The 22,952-nt window shown below is 42.3% G+C and overlaps 1 protein-coding gene across 1 annotated transcript in view; it reads right to left on the bottom strand.

Annotated features, from left to right (window-relative positions):
• Positions 1-22,952, bottom strand: part of LOC132819997 (sodium- and chloride-dependent neutral and basic amino acid transporter B(0+)-like) — a 205,135-nt gene that overhangs the window by 32,691 nt on the left and 149,492 nt on the right. Inside the window, exons 12-13 of the mRNA XM_060831928.1 lie at positions 11,251-11,382; positions 2,474-2,641 (exon numbers count right to left, since the gene is read on the bottom strand). Coding sequence (XP_060687911.1) covers positions 2,474-2,641; positions 11,251-11,382 — 300 coding nt within the window. The remainder of the gene's footprint in view (positions 1-2,473; positions 2,642-11,250; positions 11,383-22,952) is intronic.

Below are 22,952 nucleotides of genomic sequence, written 5' to 3'. Positions count from 1 at the left end.
ACACAAGCCTCCAGGTCTACCCGGCGTTTTTTTAAAAAAAACTTTTTAAATTTTAGTTTAAAAAAGTTAAAAAAAAGTTAAGTACTGGAACTTACAACTTAAATTTTTAGTTTTTAAAACAAAATAAGAAAAACTAAGAACTGGAACTCACCCTGGACTTCGAACCAGACAAACAGCCGTCACGTGATCCTCCGAGAAACTCCGACAAGCTTAAGTCTCAAACTCCCAGGTCTCAACCCCTCACACATTAACTCAGATATTATATTGACACATTTTTTAGGTATTTTCATGACTATATTTTCATATCCACATCTTATGAACAAGTTCTAACTCTCAATATTTACAATATACATATCTATGCTATACCTTTATTATAGATTGCAGTGGTTCACCACCACATTACTAAGGGCATTTGGGATAAACAATGAACATTGGCATAGACAGTGGTGCCCACATCCCTTGATCAGTTTGTTCAGACTTTTATGACACACCTCTGGGGGGGTGGGGTGGGGGGGGGTTAGAAATGAACCTTGTGGCTCAGAGGTTGGGGCATTACCACTGTCAAAAGCCATGTGATAAGCTTTCATTAATGGATCAGAAAATGAATATTAATCCTGATAATTAATTATTTCTGATTCCCTAACTCCAATACGATCACTTTCCAGGCTTCAAAACTTGTGAATTGTGTTTTATAAGAAAAAAAAGATTGAGAGTAACTTCCTGGACCCATGCACAGGGTCACAGACAGGAATGTGAGTCCAAAATGCAGATATATGGAAATTAAAAGGTATTATTTAAATCATGAATTTCTTGTTTTCCAAGACTCAGACCTTCCCTTAAGAGGCAAAATGCAGCAAGAATATGTACATAGTCGGCTGACTAGAAGAGCACCTCCCAATGTATTGAATAAGGGCAAACACTGTTGTAAGTCATTGGCTATTGGTACTTAAAATTGACACCAGTTGCAGGTCATACATTGGTTTCCTTGACTCAGAGGGAAACAACTTAAACATTTTTGACATAAAATAAGATCATAAGGCTATAAGAGATAGGAAGATCATTATGCCTTTCAACCTATCAAGTCTATTCCACCATTCAATCATAGCTGATATGTTTCTCAACCCCATTCTCCTGCCATCTCCCATAACCTATGATCCCCTGACTAATCAAGAACCTATCTTTCTGTCTTAAATATATTCAATGACTTGGCCTCCATTGTCTTCTGCAGAAATGAGTCCCACAGATTCACCCTTCATCTCAGCTCTGAGGCTTCGTACCATCACTCTAAGGCTGTGTCTCGGGTCCTATCAGACTCTATATAGGCCTTTCAGTATTTTGCAAGTTTCAATAAGATCCTCTCATCCTTCTGAATCCCATCAAGTAGAAACCTGAAGTCCCTAACTGCTCCTCCTATGACAAGCCATTCATCCCCATGATCATTCTTGTAAGCCTCCTCCTCCTCCAATGCCAGCACATCCTTCCTTAGAAGCAGAGCCCAAAACTGCTTGCAATTTGCCAAAAGTAATCTGAACAGATACTTTACGATCACAACAGTATATTCCTGCTCTTGCATTTTAAGCCTTTTAGAATAAATTCTAAAATTGCATTTGCCTTCCCAGCACCCAATTGAACCTGCATATTCACATCAAGAAAATCCTGAACTAGGACTCTGAAATTCCTTTGTGCTTCTGATATCCGAAGACTTGCTCCATTTAGAAAATATTCTGCGCTCTACTTTTCCAACCAAAGTGCATAATTCCACACTTGCCACAGTGTTCCATCTGCCACTTCTTCATCTACTCTCCAAGTCTTTCTGCAGCCTCCCTACCTCCTCAACATTATCTGTCCCTCCACCTATCTCTGTTTAACACACATGTTGTTCTGAAACTTGTTGCTACTCTCACTCCCATTTGTAAAACCAACGACGTTTGAAATCTGCGTCCTCGTCCTGATCTTCAAATTTCCTTTCAGGCTCAAAATCCAGCATCCAATCTCATGACCCCTAATCCTAAAGGTCAAGGAGTGAATGTAAATCATTCATTGTGTTACTGATGACATTGAATGAAGATTTTGAGGGAGATGAGCCTGAGATGAAAACAAAGAGAAAAACTGAACTCTGTACCAGACAGTAGTAATGTAGGTACTGATAATAAAAGGTTGAAACTACCTTAGCTTCCCTACATCTATAATCCAGGTAGAGTAAAGCAGCTGAGAATGACCAACAGTGACAATACTAAAGGAGAGATGATTTTCTTTGAAGCATCTCTCTTGCCTGTAAGCAATTATTATTGACAATCTTTCACTTCAGTGACTCAGTGACATGATCCTTGGAGCTGGATCCTGTCCAAGTCTCTCTGCTGTACAATCACAATGAAGTTGGTTATCGAAAGCATTGGCTACTTTTCTTATGACAGATCAACAGAATAAAATATGAACAGTCACGGAATGTCCCCAGTCAAAGTGAACACTGTACCTTTGGGAGTCCTGCTGCATGTTTCATCTGCTCCCCACCAACTGAAGCGGTCTGCCCATGGTAGGGGTGATTGGAAGGAAGCAAACAGGTAGTACAGACTGTAACCAATAATGCAGGCATAGGAAATGTTGGCAATTATGATCAGAAGGACCATGGTGACTCCAACACCTTAAAATTGAACAAAGGAAAAAGAGCTTAGAAACAATACTGTTTATTTGAAATAAAATTGTTCTCTTGAATTCAATTGCAATGTATTTCCAACTAGAATATGTTTAATGTAATTTGAGAGAGAAAGAGGGAGACAGTGTTTTGAAATAAGGCAGCCATGGGTGACTGATGTTGCTTCTCTCCAGTCTGAACTTATAAAGTTGAAAATAAGCCATCAACTTTATTATCCCTGTTCTTGAATATAAGCACAGGTCATCCTCAGAGTTCAGAAATTATGATAAAGTTACAGACAATTAGGTTCAGAATCTAAACAAGAATTGGACAAGAGAATATTATTCTGTTGTTACAACTATCCCTCTAGTATTGTCATTGTCTTAGTGGGTGTTAGATTTGGTCAGCATTTCCAACAATGTTCAGCTCAAATTGTTGAGTGGATGATCCACCTTGGCCTCATCCGACGGTCGCCAGCATCACAGATGCCAGTCTTCAGCCAAATCAATTCACTCCACTTGGTGTCAAGAAACAGTTAGAGTCACTGCATAGTGCAAGGGATTTGGGCCCTGACAGCGTTACAGCAACAGTACTGAAGAGTTGTGCTCCAGAATTCATCGCCAAGCTCTTACAGTACAGTAAGAACACTGACATATACCTGACAACATGAAACATTGACCAGATATGTTCTGGACACAAAAGCCAATTACTGCCCTAACAGTCCACTCTCTCAATCATCGGAAACAACCTGCTCAGTGACACCCAGCTTGTGTTCCTGCAGGGTCACTCAGTGCCTGGCCTTGGTTTAAACAAAACAGCTGGATTCCAGAGGTATGGTGGAAGTGACAGTCCTTGACATCAAGGCCGTATTTGCCCGTGTGTGGCATCAAGAAGCCTGAGCAAACTGAAATCAATTAGTGTCAAGGGACAAACTCTTCACTTGCTCGAGTCATACCTGGAACACTGAAAGATGGATATGGATGCCGGAGGCCAGTCATCTCAGCTCTAGGACATCTCTGCAAGAGTTCATCAGGCAAAGTCTTAGAGAGAATTGTAAGGGATAGGATTTATGAACATCTGGATAGGAATAATGTGATCAAGGATAGTCAACATGGTTTTGTGAAGGGCAGGTCGTGCCTCACAAACCTTATTGAATTCTTTGAGAAGGTGACTAAGGAGGTGGATGAGGGTAAAGCGGTAGATGTGGTGTATATGGATTTTAGTTAGGCATTTGATAAGGTTCCCCATGGTAGGCTACTGCAAAAAATACGGAGGTATGGCATTGAGGGTGAGTTGGAGGTTTGGATTAGGAATTGGCTGGCTGGAAGAAGACAGAGGGTAGTAGTTGATGGTAAAGGTTCATCTTGGAGTGCAGTTACTAGCGGTGTTCCGCAAGGATCTGTTTTGGGACCATTGCTGTTTGTCATTTTTATAAATGACCTGGAGGAGGGGCTAGAAGGCTGGGTGAGCAAGTTTGCGGATGATACAAAAGTCGGTGGAGTTGTTGACAGTGAGGAAGGATGTGGCAGATTACAGCGGGATATAGATACGCTGCAGAGCTGGACAGAAAGGTGGCAAATGGAGTTCAATGTAGGTAAGTGTGAAGTGATTCATTTTGGTAAGAGTAACAAGAAGATGGAGTACTGGGCTAATAGTCGGATATTTGGTAGTGTGGATGAGCAGAGGGATCTTGGTGTCCATGTACACAGATCTCTGAAAGTTGTCACCCAGGTAAATAGTGCTGTGAAAAAGGCATATGGCGTACTGGCTTTTATTGATAGAGGAATTGAGTTCCGGATTCCTGAGCTCATGTTGCAGTTGTATAAGACTCTGGTGCGGCTGCATCTGGAGTATTGTGTGCAGTTTTGGTCGCCATACTATAGGAAGGATGTGGAGGCACTGGAACGGGTGCAGAGGAGGTTTACGAGGATGTTGCCTGATATGGTAGGAAGATCGTATGAGGAAAGGCTGAGGCACTTGGGGCTGTTTTCATTGGAGAAGAGAAGGTTTGGGGGTGACTTGATAGAGGTGTACAAGATGATTAGGGGTTTAGATAGGGTTGACCATGAGAACCTTTTTCCACGTATGGAGTCAGCTATTACGAGGTGACATAGCTTTAAATTAAGGGGTGGTAGGTATAGGACAGATGTTAGGGGTATAGATTCTTTACTCAGCAAGTCGTGAGTTCATGGAATGCCCTGCCAGTAGCAGTGGTGGACTCTCCCTCTTTATGGGCATTTAAATGGGCATTGGATAGACATATGGAGGATAATAGGCTAGTGTAGGTTAGGTGGGCTTGAATCGGCGCAACATTGAGGGCCAAAGGGCCTGTACTGCGCTGTATTGTTCTATGTTCTAGATTAGTGTCTGAGGTCCAACCATCTCTAAATGTTTCATCAATGATCTTCCCTCCACCATAAGGTCAGAAGTAGGGATGTTCACAATGATTGCACAATGTTCAGCAATATTCGCAACTCCTCAGATACTGAAGAAGTCCTGAACAATATCCAGGCTTGGGCTGACAAGTGGCAAGTAACACTCCGACCACCCAAATGCCAGGCAATGACCATTTCCAACAAGAGACAATCTAACCACTGCTCCATGATATTCAATGGTGTTACCATCAATGGATACCCCCACAATCAATATCCTTGTTGTCACCATTAACCAGAAACTCAACTGGACTTACTATACAAACACAATGGTGACAAGAGCTGGTCAGAGGCTAGGAATACTGCAGGAGTAACTCACCTCCTGTCTCCCCAAGCTTGTTATCATCTACAAGGCATAAGTCAGGAGTTTAATGGAATATTCCTCACTTGCCTGCTCCAAGAGCAGGCCAGAAGGTTGACACCCTCCAGGACAAAGCTGCTTACTTGATTGGCAAAACATCTACAAGCATCCATTCCCTTCACACCGATACGCAATTGCAACAGTTTGTGCTACCTACAAGATGCACTGCAGAAATTTACCAAGGCTCCTTTGAAAGCACCTTCCAAACCCATGACCACTTCCATCTAGAACGACAAGGGCAGAAAATACAGGGGAATACCACTACCTGCAAAAATCCCCTCTAAAATGATCACCATGCTGACTTGGAAATATACCATTGATCCTTCACAGTCACTGGGTCAAAATCCTGGAATTCCTTTCCAAAGGACATTGTAGGGAAACCTACAGCGCATAGACTGCAGAGGTTCTAGAAGGCAGCTCATCACTACTTCTCATGAGTAACTAGCGATAGGCAATAAATGCTGGCCCAGCCAGAGAAAACAAGTTCCTTGAACGAATAAGAAAAAAGCTCATTGAAGAACAATCTCAGCAGGACTTATACATTTAGTGGTAAGGTCTTGGGGTCTGTTGCTGAACAAAGAGACCTGAACAAAGAGTGCAGGTTCATAGCTCCTTGAAAGTGGAGTCGCAGGTAGATAGGATAGTGAAGAAGGCTTTTGGTATGCTTTCCTTTATCAGTCAGAGCATTGAGTACAGGAGCTGGGAGGTCATGTTGCGGCTGTACAGGACATTTGTTAGGCCACTGTTGGAATATTGTGTGCAATTCTGGTCTCCTTCCTATTGGAAAGATATTGTGAAACTTGAAAGGGTTCAGAAGAGGTTTACAAGGATGTTGCCAGGGTTGGAGAATTTGAGCTATAGGGAGAGGCTGTACAGACTGGGGCTGTTTTCCCTGGAGCATCTGAGGCTGAGGGGTGACCTTATAGAGGTTTACAAAATTATGTGAGGCATGGATAGGATAAATAGACAAAGTCTTTTCCCTGGGGTGTGGGAGTCCAGAACTAGAGGGCATAGGTTTAGAGTGAATGGGGAAAGATATAAAAGAGACCTAATAGGCAACTTTTTCTTACAGAGGGTGGTACATGTATGAAATGAGCTGCCAGAGGAAGTAGTGGAGGCTGGTACAATTGCAACATTTTAAAGGCATTTGGATGGGTATATGAAAGGAAGAGTTTGGAGGGATATGGGCCAGGTGGGGCTAGATTGGGTTGGGATATCTGGTCTGTATGGAAGGGTTGGACTGAAGGGTCTGTTTGCAGGCTGTACATCTCTATGACTATATAACTTGGCACCATTGATAAGTACCAGAGTTGGTTTTAGCTCCTCCCTCGTTTCCTCAATGTCTATTTCATTTGAGGGTTTAATCCCGCACCTGATGTCCAAGTGAGCATTCTTCAACCTAAAAACTAACCACTGAAACATTGAACTCCATCAACTATTAACTCACTGGGTCCAGACTTGACCCAATCTGTAGTATGCACTTTGGTATTTTTTTTACTAAGGATTGGGAATCAGTGACAGGATCCTCGGTTTGTGTTTTCCAACTTAAACTGAGGGCACAGGTTCAGCTCCAGAGTTCTCACTGCAGCTCATAACTAGCTGCTTTGCTAACCCATATCTTGTCATTTAGCTTTAATTTAATTCAAAGTAGAACAGCAACTGCTGGTGTGGGTTTATCTTCAGCAGGATGTTTTACCAGATGTGACAATGCTTATGTGATCCCCAATAACATAAGAAACTGAGTGTGAATATCATGGGTTTGAAGAGACTGTTAAACATTTGTTACAATTAACTATTGCAAACAAGTGGGACCCTCCTGAGGCAAAATAGCATCTGGGCTGATATTTTACAACAGAATAAGGATAACTTTTCCAAAACAGATAGACATGGTTGTGCAGAGGCACATGGAATTAATTTGACAATTATGCACACAGGTAAGACAGAGTTTAAAGATTAATGTTTCAAAATTCAATGTAATGTTTTGAAAGTTTGACAATTTTTCCTGACTTGGTGGATATATGTCCACCTGGAAAGGTACTCATTGATCTCTGTTGCACTTGTTTGACAACTTGGTTAGTTGCTTCTGGTTGCTATTAATCAACCCTACCACACAACATCATCAGAGGGTTCAACTCTCAATCTCTTCATACATGATTGGTCTGTCATAAATTGTTCAGAGCTGGCTTCTGTTCCTTTACCATGTAATATCATGAGCTGCAATACATTTCTGTGACCTGGGCTGGTTGCATATTTTAGAAACCTTTGCTGGTATCCAAAGATTTGTATTTCTAACTCTCACTCTCTGCCCAATGAGCAATTTTGGAGATTCTTACTTGGGACACCAAATAACCTAAAAATACCACCATTGTGTCAGTGACACTTGTACTCATTTTGCTGCTAATTCACCAAAAAAATGGGTGATTTAAAGAAGTAATCTGTCACAAGGAAGTAATCTCCCCACACAATATGAACAGCTCTGTTGCTACTTTGCTGAAGAATTGGATGAAATATCATATGGATATAGAGTCTCCCACTGTTTATATATTGCATTCGTGAGTCATTGAATATCCCGATTCATCCCTGGATTGTTATGCCAATCATTTTGAACTTTCAATACTCATGCCTTCCTGTGGTAACATGGGCATGATTTGAAACTGCGCCCAATGAAAACAATTCACATTGTCCAAAGTATAACATGTCAGCCTTGAGAGCACATTTAATTTCATAGTTTAGGTGATCATGGTGCAGATCAAGATGAATATCTTTGTATTTTGGATAAGCTGTTCTGTAAATCATATGCAATCATCTTGGCTACCTGGCTTAATTACTACTTCAAAGTTATAACTTTGCCAATTCTTGACTAATTCAATTGCACCGTATGTGACTTGTTCTGCCATGGTGGGTGTGGTTTGAATGTCATGATTTGAGACTGCACTTAGATCTGTACATACTGGTAACCATGTATCTGTTAGACTAAATATTTCTGGAAGCCAGTGAGAGTTTGCGCATTGGCACTCATTAGCAATACATACAATTGTTGATCTGCTGTTTCCACTGAGAGATGGTTTCTCATAGCCTGTCCCATGGAACATTACTTGCTCAGGTGCACGTCATTGAGGCCATATAGTGTTGATTTTAGCTTTTATCTTGTATCACACTGCCTTCTCAGGACACATGATATTAAAGAGCTCCTGATTGCTTTCTACTCCCAACACAGAGTGTGAGATTAACATCATGTAAAGCCTGCTCATTTTCTAAAGTTTGCCTTTCATTTGGTTGACTCTGAACCTCATCAATGTGGTTGCCTTGGTGCACCTTAGTAACAGTTTCCTTGTTGCTGATGATTTGTTATTACTCTATACTGTCATGTTGGTCGCTTGTTGGTTTAATGTAAGGGCCTGACTTGGCTTTTGGAAACAGATTTCCTGCACATAGCCATGTCCCTCGATGCTACAGATATCAAAAAATAGAGCATGGACTTTGGAGAAGTGCAACAAACTACTGCTATTGGAGCTTTTGTTGGGTTTCTGTGCTTTACTGACCATTGCAATAGTATTGGTAGCACCTAAAGCATGTAATTGTTGCTGGCCTGCCACGACATCTTCATAGATCTGTCTACCCTCAAGTAATATGTCAAGACTGTGGCCCTTCTTATTGCACAAATGTTTCTTCCAACTGACTTTAATTCATGTGAATGTGATAATCAACTCATTAATATTCTCTGGCCGTTCCTCTTCAGTAAAATCACACTCATGCCCTTTGCTTTGGCATCCTACAACAAACTGGTGAATAGTCTCTTGAGGATTCTTGTCTATTTGAAATGATGTGGAGTCTGTTCATCCTGAAGTGAATTCTTATCTTGATCTGCTCTTCAAGATCTTTCCAAATCATATCCAGACTTTTCTGATCCACCCAGAAAAACTGTGCATGTTAATAATGTTAAGCTCCTCCTTGTCAAGTCATAAAATCCCTACGGAGTAGAAGCAGGCCATTCAGCTCATTGAGTCTGCATGACCCTCTGAACAGCATCCCATCCAGAACCAACCTCTTACCCTATCCCTGCAACTCTCCATTTCCCCTCGCTAATCAACCTAACCTACACATCCCTGGATGCTATCAGCAACATAGCACAGCCAATCCACCACACATGCATATCTTTGGACCGTGAGAGGAAACCCAAGCACCTGGTGGGACCCATCTGAAATGGGCAGAATGTGTAAACTCCACATAGACAGTTGCCTGAGGGTCAATTCAAACCCGGATCCCTGGCAATGTAAGGCCACTGTGCCTCCCTGAGTTCTGACAAGATTTTTAAGAGTTCTTTTCATGGCCTCACCTAGACCTTGATCTGCAAAATAGAACTGCATGAAGTTTTGGAACAGTAAAATCAGTGAAGGTGTTGCTGGATGCCAAATCCATACCAGTTTTGTTGCTATCCATGAGTTGGCCTTTGCAAAAACACCAGCATTTGCTGTGTGTCCCTGATATTTTTGTCTCTTCAAATTATACTGCTCTTTCCTTAAGAACAAAGACGTTTGTAATTGTCATTATGTATTAACTTCCATCAACCGAGCTTTCTAGGATTCAAGTTTTCTGTAATGCACTGGCCTTTGTCATAGCTCAAGGGCATTCTTTAGCATATTAATTTGTTTTTATTACCAAGGAAATCTTAGAAATGTATTTAATCTTGAAAGAATTTGCATCCTAATGAAAATTAGAAATATGTTCCATTGTTCTCGTGCTTAATGCTCCATCTACAGATGTGTACAATTGTCTGTATTCTGAAAAACTGATGCTGTTTAAGGATAACAAACTTCTCCCTATTCCAAACTGTCTGCTTCCAAAGTCATGCTGGACATCAATTTGTTTTCTAAATATGTACCTCTATGATGTCGTTAAGAGATAGTAACTGCTGTTGCTATGGTGTGAGTTTGCCTCCACCAGGGTGTTTTACCTGATGGGGCAATGCTTTTGTTATCTAACACAATGTCAGAAACTGGGCATGATATTGTGGTATTGGGCAACCCAACAGACATTCATTACATTGCTCAAGCATACACATTTCTGAGCTAGTAGTTTGCTATTAGTTTACAATAGTTGGGCATGTTACTAGTCAAGTTTCCTGGAGCTGATGGTGTAGTGGAGGCGTCACTGGCTTGGTAGTCAAGAAGCTCAGGTTAATGCTCAAGGGACATGGGTTCAAATCTCACCACAGCAATTTGATACAATTTACAAGGGCAGCACAGTGGCTCAGTGGCTCGCTCTGCAGCCTCACAGCGCTAGGGACCTGAGTTTGATTCCGGCCTCGGACGACTGTCTGTGTGGAGTTTGCATAGTCTCCCTGTGTCCGTGTGGGTTTCCTCTAGGTTTCCTCCCACAAAACAAAGATGGGTTGGCCATGCTAAATTGTCTGTTGTGTTAGTCAGAGGGAAATGTATCTGGGTGGGTTACTCTTCAGAGGGTCAGTGTGGACTTGGTGGGCCCAAGGGCCTGTTTCTGCACTGTAGGGAATCTAATCTAATCATTCTTTAAATGATCCAAGGAAAAATTGACTCTGAAAAAACAATGAGATTTGGAGTCAACCATCCAGGTGAACTGAACACAATCACAATCACGCGCATTTAATGAATAAGAAACTAAACTAACATCAGTGTTAATCACTGACATATCTTGGTGTAACATAACAAAGTTTTCAAAGAGAATGACAGCAAGGCTCAGATACACTCTCATTTAATCACTCAATTATAACTAGTTTATTAATATGAATTAAACATTAAAATGCATTGAAATTGTTGCTGAGTTTTAATTATTCAATAATCTCTAACCTTGTAACATTGGTACAGATTTCCACACTGCAACAGGCCCAAGGCTGGCAAACTGTCCAAAGGAAGATTCCAAGAAAAATATTGGTATCCCAACAAGACCCAGCATGATTGAGTAGGGAATAAGAAATACACCTGGAAAATAGAATAAAAAGGTGAAACAGGGTCCATGGATGTGAATTCCCAACATACTCTGCAGTTTCAAGTGAATGGTAACAACAACTTTATACTAACAGAGAAACAGGCCTAATCTTTAGAATCTCTCCTCATAACCAAACCCCTAAAATCCAGGTTATCATTCTTGTAAAACCATGTTGTACTCCCTCCAAGGCCAATATATCCTCCCTTAGATGTAGTGCCCACATCTTCCCACAGTACTTCAATTGTGGTCGAACCAGGGTTTTGTATATCTGCAGCATACTGTCTACATCCTTGTATTCATGTCCTCGAGGTGTAAAAGCCAGATTCCATGAGCTTTCTTCATTATTTACTGTACCTGTTTGTGGTACTTTAAAGGTCCATGCACCTGAAGCCCCAAGTCTCTTTTGGCATCCATTGTGTTTAACTTGATGCCATCTAGATAGTATCCAGGTCGATACTATATCGGTCAAAATGGATAACCACACACTTGCTTACATTGAACTTCATCTGCTACATTTTTGCCCAATTACTGAGTCTATCAAGAACCCTCTGCAATTTTATGCTGTTGACTACATTGTCTACAATGCCCCCTAACTTTGTGTCATCAGTATATTTGGATATATGATTTTCTATGTTATTATCCTAGTTGACAATAAAAAATATGAATAATTGAGACCCTAACACAGATCCTTACGGGGACACCACTGGTCACATCCTGCAAATTTCAGGACCTACTCATTATCCTTATTTTCTGGCACCTGCCACTCAACCAATTTCTGAACTATATAAGTCATTTGCCCTCAATTCCATCAGCCTCTACCTTAGTTAATAAGCTCTTATGTGCAATTTATCACATGCCATCTGAAGTCCATACAAACAACAAACATAGACATTCCCCTGTCCACTATCTTAGTCATGGCTTCAAAAAATTAAATGAGGTTTGTCAGGCATGACCTACTGTCCCTGATTAACTGAAGAAATTTGAAGTGCTCAGTTATTTTATCCTTAATTAGAGACACCAACCAGTGCCCCAGTACAGATGTTAGGCTAACTGATCTATAAATCCCTGATTTTCCTCTTTCGCCCCTGTTCTAAAGTGGAATAATGTCTGCAATTCTTCAGTCCAGTGGGACAACTCCTGTATTGAGGGAACATTGAAAGATTAGTAAGAGTAAGGTTAATTAGTAAGAGCAGAGTAGTAATCCCAGGATTGCTATTGGTGCCATTGTCTAGTGAAGCTAGGAACGGAGAGTGTGTGCAGCTAAACACGTGGCTGCAGAGCTGGTATAGGAGGGAGGGCTTCAGGTATGTGGATCTTCTGTGGAAGATGGGACCTGTACGGGTTGCACCTGATCTTGAGGGGCATCAATATCCTGGGCAGGAGGTTTGCTAGAGATCTTCGGGAGGGTTTAAGCTAGTTTGGCAGAGGGATGGGAACTGGAACTATGGATCAAAGGATGTGGATGCTGGTGAACAGGCAGATACAGCATGCAGAGAGACTGTGAGGAAAGATAGGCAGTTGACAGGGCAAAGCTGCAGTCAGTGTCAAGAATAAGGGTGATGAACTTAGAGCATGGAGCTACAATGGACCATGGAGTTTCTTGAAGCTACAATGTTGTGGCTATTACGGAGGCTTTGATATCACAGGGGCAGGAATGGTTGCTGAATGTTCCGGGATTTAGATGTTCCAATAGGAACAGAGATGGAGGTAAAATAGATGGGTGGGTGGCATTGCTAATAAGGGACAGTATAATAGTTGGAGAAAGGAAGATTGTCGGGAATGGTTTGACCACTGAGTCATTATCAGTGGAAGTCAGAAACAGGAAAGGAGCAGTCACTTTATTGGGAGTTTTCTATAGATACCCAATAGCAACAAAGGCATGGAGGAGCCGATTGTGAGGCAGATTTTGACAAGGTGCATACGTAACAGGCTTGTGTCGGGTGACTTCAACTTCCCTAATATTGACTGGAACCTCCTTAGCGCAAATAGTTTGGATGCAGCAGATTTTGTCAGGTGTGTCCAAGAAGGATTCCTGATTAAATATTTAGCTAGGCCAACCAAAGGGGAGGCCATTTGAATTTGGTGCTTGGTAATAAACCAAGCCAGGTGACAGATCTCTTGGTGGGAGAACATTTCTATTATAGTGATCACAACTCCCTGGCCTTTACTATAGTCATGGAGAGGGATAGGAGCAGATGGTATGCGAAAGCATTTAGTTGGGGAAGGGGGAAATTACAATGCTATTAGGCAGGAACCGTGAATCATAAATTGGGAGTAGATATTCTCAGGGAAATGTACAACAGAAATGTTGAGGTTGTTTACGGAGAACTTACAGCAAGTGCGGGTAGGGCCAATCAGGGATAGTGATGGGAACTTGTGCCTGGAGTTGGCATTTGGGGAGGTCGTTAATGAATATGTTGTATGAGTATTCACTAGGGAGAGGGACCTTATTGTTTGTGAGGACAGTGTGAAACAGACTGATATGCTCAAACAGGTTGATGTTAAGAAGGGGGATAGATAAGTCGCCTGAACCAGACGGGAGATACCGAAGTTTGCTGCAGGAAGCGAGGGAAGAGATTGCTGTGCCTAAAGTGTTGTGACACAGAGGTGAACCCCTCTCTTCATTAAACCAAACACCCAGAGAAGCTCACCTCACCTCACATTTTCCAATATTTCAAGAAAATAACATCAATTCATTCTTTAACTCTAAAAGGGAACATCAAGCAATGAATATTCACAACACTAAGGCCCCTTTTCTCTTAACTGCTTAATACCTGCCTCCAATGCTATAATATACTGTTCCAATAAAACATTTATTAAAATTACATCAAATCAATTTCAAAACCTTTCAGTGGCTGTCATCTTTGGTGTCTTTCTTCTTCCGGCTGAACACCTCACTGGATCATTTTTTTTACTGTTAAGATGTTTCGTATGAAAGGTACCTTTGATACAGAGTATTTCAATGTCTTGGGTCTCTCTCTCTCTCGATTGCAGTTGCTCTATCTGATATTCAAAATGGTTGCCTTTTTCATTTTCCCCCAAAATTGGATCATCAGTTTGATGTTGGTAAAACAATAAATTCAAACTGGATTGGGTTTTAGTATCCTGAGGCATAATTTAAACTGTTTGTTTAAATTGGATTTGTTGCCAAAACAGCAAACAATTCAGGTTTCCATTTCACAGCCAAATGTTATATATTTTCAATTTTCCAGTACACTCAGACTGCTAGTTAACCATATGACAGGTGCTTGTAAGCTCTCAGCGCAGAACAGCATTCACTCTTTCTTAAAGGTACAGGACATTACAACAGAAGTAATGATTTCACATGCTCACTGGCTACTGGAGTAGTACCAGATGATTGGAGGGTGGCAAATGACCAGGGCCTCCAAGCCCTCCATTTCTTCCTCTACTGATGTTCCCAACAGTACCCTTCCATCGACACTCTCATTCGTTTGGCCAAACTGGTCCTGACACTTAACAATTTCTCCTTCGAATCCTCCCACTTCCTCCAGACCAAAGGGGTAGCCATGGGCACCCGAATGGGCCCCAGCTATGCCTGTCTCTTTGTTGGCTACGTAGAACAGTCCATCTTCCGTAATTACACCAGCACCACTCTCCACCTCCTCCTCCGCTACATTGATGGCTGCATTGGCACCACCTCATGCTCCCGCAAGGAGGTTGAGCAATTCAACAACTTCACCAAAACATTCCACCCTGATTTTAAATTTACCTGGACCATCTCTGACACCTCCCACCCCTTCCTGGACCTCTCCATCTCCATTAATGATGACCGACTTGACACTGACATTTTTTACAAAACCTACTGACTTCCACAGCTACCTGGATTACACCTCTTCCTCCTGCAAAAATGCCAGCCTGTATTTCAAATTCCTCCGCCTCCGCCATATCTGCTCCCATGAGGACCAGTTCCACCACAGAACACAACAGATGGCTTCCTTCCAATTTCCCTTCCCACGTGGTTAATGATGCCCTCCAATGCATCTCGTCTACACCCCTCACCTCTGCCCTCAGACCCCACCCCTCCAACTGTAACAAGGACAGAACCCCTCTGGTGTTCACCTTCCACCCTACCAACCTTTGCATAAACCAAATCATCCAATGACATGTCTGCCACCTCCAAACGGACCCCGCCACCAGGGATATATTTCTCTCCCCACCCCTTTCTGCCTTCCACAAAGACCATTTCCTCCGTGACTACCTGGTCAGGTCCACGCCCCCCTACAACCCACCCTCCCATGCTGGCACCTTCCCCTGCCACTGCAGGAATTGCAAAACCTGCGCCCACACCTCCTCCCTCACCTCCATCCAAAGCCCTAAAGGAGCCTTCCACATCCATCAAAGTTTTACCTGCACATCCACCAATATCATTTATTGTATCCATTGGTCCTCTCTATATTGGGAAGACTGGACGCCTCCTTGCAGAGCACTTTAGGGAATATCTCTGGGACACCTACACCAATCAACCCCACTGCCCTGTGACCCAACATTTCATCTCCCCCTCCCACTCTGCCAAGGACATGGACGTCCTGGGCCTCCTTCACCACTGCTCCCTCACCACCCGATGCTTGGAGGAAGAATGCCTCATCTTCCACCTCGGAACACTTCAACCCCAGGGCATTAATGTGGACTTCAACAGTTTCCTCATTTCTCCTTCCCCCACCTCACCCCAGTTCCAAATTTCCAGTTCAGCACTGTCCCCATGACTTGTCCTACCAGCCTATCTTCTTTTCAATCTATCCATTCGACCCTCCTCCCTGACCTATCACCTTCAACACCTCCCCCACTCACCTATTGTACTCTATGCTACTTTCTCCACCCCCACCACCCCCAACCCTTCTCTCATTTATCTCTCCAACCTTCAGGCACTCTGCCTGTATTACTGATGAAGGGCTTTTGCCTGAAACGTCGATTTTACTGCTCCTCAGATGCTGCCTGAACTGCTGTGCTTTTACAACACCACTAATCCACCATCAGAAATTTCATATGGTCTGACAAATCTCTATCAACGGAATATATATGTTATATGTTTTTGGAGATATTTCCCTGGTGCCAGGATCAAGGATGTCTCAGAGAGGGTGTAAAATGTTCTCAAGGAGGAGGGGTACCAGCAATAGGTCATTGTCCATATTGGAACCAATGACATAGGAAGGGGAAAGGTTGAGATTCTGAAGGAATTAGGCAGGAATTTAAAAAGGAGGTCCTGAAGAGTAGTAATATCTGCATTACTCCCAGTGCTATGAGCTAGTGAGAGCAGGAATAGGAGGATAGAGTAGATGAATGCATGGCTGAGGAGCCAGTGTATGGGAGAAGGATTCACATTTTTTTGGATCATTAGAATCTCCTTTGGGGTAGAAGTGACCTGTACAAGAAGGACGGATTGCACCTAATTTGGAAGGGGACTAATATACTGGCAGGGAAATTTGCTAGAACTGCTTGAGAGTATTTAAACTAGTAAGGTGGGGGGATGGGACCCAGGGAGATAGTGAGGAAAGAGATCGATCTGAGATGGGTACAGTTGAGAATAGAAGCAAGTCAAACAGGGCAGGCAGGGACAAGATAGGACTAATAAATTAAACGGCATTTATTTCAATGCAAGGGGCCTGACAGGGAAGACAGCTGAAATCAGGGCATGATTAGGAATGTGCGTCTGGAACATCCTAGCAATTACAGAAACATGGCTCAGGGATGAGCAGGACTGGCAGCTTAATGTTCCAGGATACAAATGCTACAGGAAGGATAGAAAGGGAGGCGAGAGAGGAGGGGGAGTGGCATTTGTGATAAGGGAGGATATTCCTGGAAATATATCCAGGGAAGTTATTTAGGTGGAACTGAGAAATAAGAAAAGGATGATTACCTTATTGGGATTGTATTATAGACCTTCTAATAGTCAGAGAGAAATTGAGAAACAAACTTGCAAGGAGATCTCAGTTTTCTGCAAAAATAATAGGGTGGCTATGGTCGGGGATCTTAACTTTCCAAACATGGACTGGGACTGCCATAGTGTTAAGGGTTTAGATGGAGAGGAATTTGTTAAGCGCATTACAAGAAAATTTTCTGATTCAGTATGTGGATGTACCTACTAGGGAAGGTGCAAAACTTGATCTACTCTTGGGAAATAAGGCAGGGCAGGTGACTGAGGTGTCTGTGGGGGAGCACTTTGGGGCCAGTGACCATAAATCTATTAGATTTAAAACTGTGATGGAAAAGGATAGATCAGATCTAAAAGTTGAATTTTTAAATTGGAAAAAGGCCAATTTTGACAGTATTAGGCAAGAACTTTCAAAAGCTGATTGGGGGTAGATGTTCGCAGGTAAAGGGACGGCTGGAAAATGGGAAGCCTTCAGAAATGAGATAATGAGAATCCAGAGAAAGTAGATTCCTGTTAGGGTGAAAGGAAAGGCTGGTGGTTTAGGGAATGCTGGATTACTAACGAAATTGCGGACTTGGTTAAGAAAAAGAAGGAAGCATATGTAAGGTATAGACAGGATAGATCGAGTGAATCCTAAGAAGAGTATAAAGGCAGTAGGAGTATACTTAAAAGGGAAAGCAGGAGGGTAAAAAGGAGACAGGAAATAGCTTTGGAAAATAGAATTCAGGAAAATCCAAAGGGTTTTTACAAATACATTAAGGACAAAAGGGTAGCAAGGGAGAGAATAGGGCCCCTCAAAGATCAGCAAGGCGGCCAGTGAGCCTGAAGTCGGTGGTGGGCAAGTTGTTGGAGAGAATCCTGAGGCACAGGATATACATGTATTTGGAAAGGCAAAGACTAATTAGGGATAGTCAGCATGATTTTATGCGTGGGAAATCATGTCTCACAAACTTGATTGAGTTGTTTGAAGAAGTAACAAAGAGAATTGATGAGGGTAGAATGGTAGATGTGATCTATATGAACTTCAGTACGGTGTTCGACAAAGTTCCCCATGGAAGACCGGTTAGCAAGGTCAGATCTCATGGAATACAGGGAGAACTAGCCATTTGGATATGGAACTGTTTCAAAGGTAGAAGACAGAGGGTGGTGGTGGAGGGTTGTTTTTCAGTCTGGAGGCCTATGACCAGTGGAGTGCCACAATGATCGGTGCTGGGTCCTCTATTATTGTCATTTACATAAATGATTTGGATGCAAGCATAAGAGGTCTAGTTAGTAAGTTTGCAGATGACACCAAAATTGGAGGTGTAGTGGACAAAGAAGAAGGTTACCTCAGATTACGACAGGATCTTGACCAGATGGGCCAATCGGCTGAGAAGTGGCAGATGGAATTTAATTCAGATAAATGCGAAGTGCTGCATTTTGGGAGACCAAATCTTAGCAGGACTTATACACTTAATGGTAAGGTCCTAGGAAGTGTTGCTGAACAAAGAGATCTTGGAGTGCAGGTTCATAGCTCCTTGAAAGTGGAGTCGCAGGTCGATAGGATAGTGAAGAAGACATTTGGTATGCCTTCCTTTATTGATCCGAGTATTGAGTACAGGAGTTGGGAGCTCATGTTGCTGCTGCACAGGACATTGATTAGGTCACTGTTGGAATATTGCATGCAATTCTGGTCTCCTTCATATCGGAAAGATGTTGTGAAACTTGAAAGGGTTCACAAAAGATTTACAAGGATGTTGCCAGGTTTGGAGGATTTGAGCTATAGGGAGATGCTGAACAGGCTGGGGCTGTTTTCCCTGAAGCATCAGAGGCTGAGGGGTGACCTTTTAGAGATTTACAAAATTATGAGGGGCATGGATAAGATAAATAGACAAAGTCTTTTCCCTGGGGTGTGGGAGTCCAGAACTAGAGGGCATAGGTTTAGGGTGAGAGGGGAAAGATATAAAAGAGACCTAAGGGGCAACTTTTTCACACAGAGGGTGGTACATGTATGGAATGAGCTACCAGAGGAAGTGATGGAGGCTGGTACAACATTTAAAAGGTATTTGGATGGGTGTATGAATAGGAAGTGTTTGGAGGTTCGGGCGCTTGCAGGTGGGTCTAGATTGGATTAGGATATCTGGTTGGCATGGACGAGTTGGACCGCAGGTTCTGTTTCTATGCTGGACATCTCTATGACTCAATGACTCTCGGTGTTCCTGCTATAATGTGCGTTTTGTCATTGCGGTTTGGCTACAATGTGATTAATTAATTATGGGTGATGTTTGGATAACATGAAGTTTCTCTTGAGCAGATTTTCTGTAGCAATCTACAACACAATTCTCTGTAACAATTTCAATAGCACGATTTTCTGTAGTGCGGAGTTGCAGAAGAACGCAACGGCTGCATTACAGCAAAACAACCTGTATCTAGATGCATCTGCTCCAAGCTCAGCGATGTTAGCATCTTCACATTTGTTGCCCATTCTGGATTACACTGATAATGAGTGACCTGTTGACCCAGGAGGACCTGTTAACTAACAAAAGGTAGTTAACTGTTAATCGCAATGCTGTGCAGTCACACGTAGGCCAGACCTAGCAATCATGAGAAATATTGTTTGACAATGACTCTTGTGAAGCAGGTAGGTGTCTGCAATAACTGATGGTTGTTTTATGGCATCATTCAATTCCAGATTCTATTAATCACATGGAAACCTCACAAACCATTGTGATGAAATATGGAGATGTAGGCACCATGGTGGTTCAGTGGTTAGCACTGTTGCCTCACTCACCAGGAACTCAGGTTTGATTCCAGCCTTGGCTGACTGTCTCTGAGGAGTTTGCACATTTTCCCCGTGTCTGTGCGAGTTTCCTCTGGGTGCTCTGGTTTCCTGCAACAATCCAAGCAAGCTAGATGAATTGGCCATGCTATAAATTGCCCGTAGTATTCAGGGATGTATCGGCTAGGTGCACGAGTCGGGGTAAATATAGGATAAATGGGTAGGAGAATGGGTCTGGTTGGGCTACTCTTTGGAGATTCGATGTGGACTTGTTGGGCCAAAGGGCCTGTTTCCATACTGTACGGATGCTACGATTCTATGGCTCACAGCTTTTGGCAGTGTTGGGTACTTGTTTCCCTGATAATAGGAATAACCAGACAGGGAACTGCACAATGCCTTTGTGAAGTCTTTATTGCAGAAGTATGGCGTTAATGGTACATAGCAAGGTGATGCAAAGCACATCTGTCTGTGTTTTGCTCACATTCTTATTTCTTCATTCTATGCTCTCCCTTTACCCAATCCTCAGCCTCCACTTACTCTGAGTACTTCTAACCAATCACATCTTACATGTCCAATCACAAAATGTTTCTCTATGTCCTGTGATTATCTGCTAAGTTAAGCATGACCAAAATTTACTCATCAACACAACTTGTTCTGATTGTGATTGCCAGATGCTTCCTTTACAGGGTACTCGATATTTTGTTTGTCAACTGTACTGCTATAGTTAGCAACTGAGCGAATTTAAAATTCTCATAAAGTTATAGAGCACGGAAACAGACCCTTTGATCCAACTCATCCATGCTAACCATGTTTCCCAAACTAAACTAGTTCCACTTGCCTGCGTTTGGCCCTTTTGATTCCAATCACATTGTACATTATGAATCATTACCCATATGCAGCAGTCAGTATTCGCTTCTTCTGATGTCGTAACTTAGGAGGGTTAAGGACACGAGGAAAACAACATTTGATACATACATATAAAGCAAGAATAACAACAAGAAAGATGTTAATCTCCTGGAGGATAGATGTTTCAAGTGATCCTGACCAGTTATAGCCCAATTCTATATGGTACTTGAAAGGAGTTGTCTAAGTTTGTCGACCTCCTTGTGAATATGAGCAGCTGAATTTATGATCTCTTCAGAATTGGCCAGAATGTAGGTACAACACTCTTTTCCTACGTGGGCACAGGTCTGTCCTTTCTCAGATAGTAGCCAATCCAGGGCCATTTTGTAATTTTGTAATGTTCTTGTTCGAATAGCAACCATTTCTACATTACTCTTATCAAGGGCTTGGGAGGTGTCATGAACTACTTGTTCCAATATGGAATAGAGTAATTGAATCTCAGAAAAGGATTTATATGCAGCATATGGCCAATATCAAAGGGCAAAGAACTTGTCTATCTTAGAGTTGCAATGTTTATGGAGAATAAGGGATGAAAGGTAGAGTATGACACATAAAAGGGACTAAAAAAGCTAAATAAACAGAAACCAGATCATGACAGAGGTAACCACGTGTAAGCCTTATGTCCGCAAACAAAAAAAAGTACCATTGCATCGGATAAACTGAGTTATATAGTTCGGGAGCCAGGTGTGGTCAAAAGTTTCTGCTGATGTGAGATAATAAAATTAAGTTTAGATGGAAGACAAGCATCAGATGTGCCATTAAAACATAAGGTACAATTACTCTGACCTGCAAACCAACCCTTCGGCTTAAATCAAGTGCGACAAATAGAACATAACGGTTTTCCCACCATTGATGTATTAGTGATGGTGATACGGACGGTATTAAATTGAGGTTGATACCAGCATTCAAATGCCGAAAAACTGTACCCTGTCAATTCCCACATACCTCTGGTGCCATTAATTTCTACCCAATACATCCCTTTCTCTGTGGAAGATGTGGCAGCCATGTGGGATTCGTTCTGGAGAGTGACCCATTCAGCCACTGCAGATACATTAAAAGGCATGGGTCTAAGGGGATACCGTCCTTTGAATGTATGAATATGAGAGCAAACCCAGTAGCTGGAGACATTCGTATGTCCAGGATTAACATAAGACATGCACAAAAAAGTATTCGCATACAACTTGTGCCTGACAGTGCATGTTCATGTGACCCAAGAGATCAAAACAATTACAAGTTCCAGAAATAAAAACTTTGTCACAATGGGGCAGGGGTGTTAGCCCTTTTGACATGTGATGCATGAATCCAAGTCTTCCTGCCCTGCATATTCATGGCTGAAGGTGATAGGAGAAGAACTTGATACCGACCTTCCCACTTGGCACCCAATGGTTCTTTGTGTATTTTCTTAACGTAGACCCACTTGCCGGGAATGATGTCGTGAACATCTTTAGGGGAATCTCCTCAAGCTGCTGACACCTGTTGGGAAGCAAAATGAACAGAATCGGTTAGATCCTGAAATACTTTAACAATGAATCACTCAATAGTTGACAATCTGCTGTTCTAAGATCAATTGTATCAGGTAAAGACATGAGTCTACCAGTTATCACCTCAGAAGGGCTCATACCTGTGGTTTAATTAGGGATAGCTCAAATGCTACATCATACCAGAGGCAGAGCTTGAGGCCAAGGCAATCCTTCCTGATGATAGTTAGCCGAGTGTTGGTTCAGAATCCGATTTGTGTGTTCCACCTGTCGCAGTGACTGAGGGTGATTAGGCCAATGCAATTCCCAGTTAATACTCAGCAGTCTCTACACTTCCTGGCACAATGCATCTACAAATTGAGTCTCTTGGTCCAAATCTATACAACTTGGGAGTCCCCATCGGGGAATGTATTCCTTACAGAGGGCTGTAGTGGTATGATTGGACGTGGCTTGCCGAGTGGGAGATGCTTCCACCCAGCTTGACAATTTGTTAAGAGTGACTCAAACCTCGAAATATCCTTGACATTTTGGTGG

This window comes from Hemiscyllium ocellatum, chromosome 11 (genome assembly GCF_020745735.1).
Source record: "Hemiscyllium ocellatum isolate sHemOce1 chromosome 11, sHemOce1.pat.X.cur, whole genome shotgun sequence".
In the NCBI taxonomy this organism is placed as follows: Eukaryota; Metazoa; Chordata; class Chondrichthyes; order Orectolobiformes; family Hemiscylliidae; genus Hemiscyllium; species Hemiscyllium ocellatum.
The sequence above is the reverse complement of the archived record's forward strand: the minus strand, read 5'-3'. Positions and strand labels throughout refer to the sequence as shown.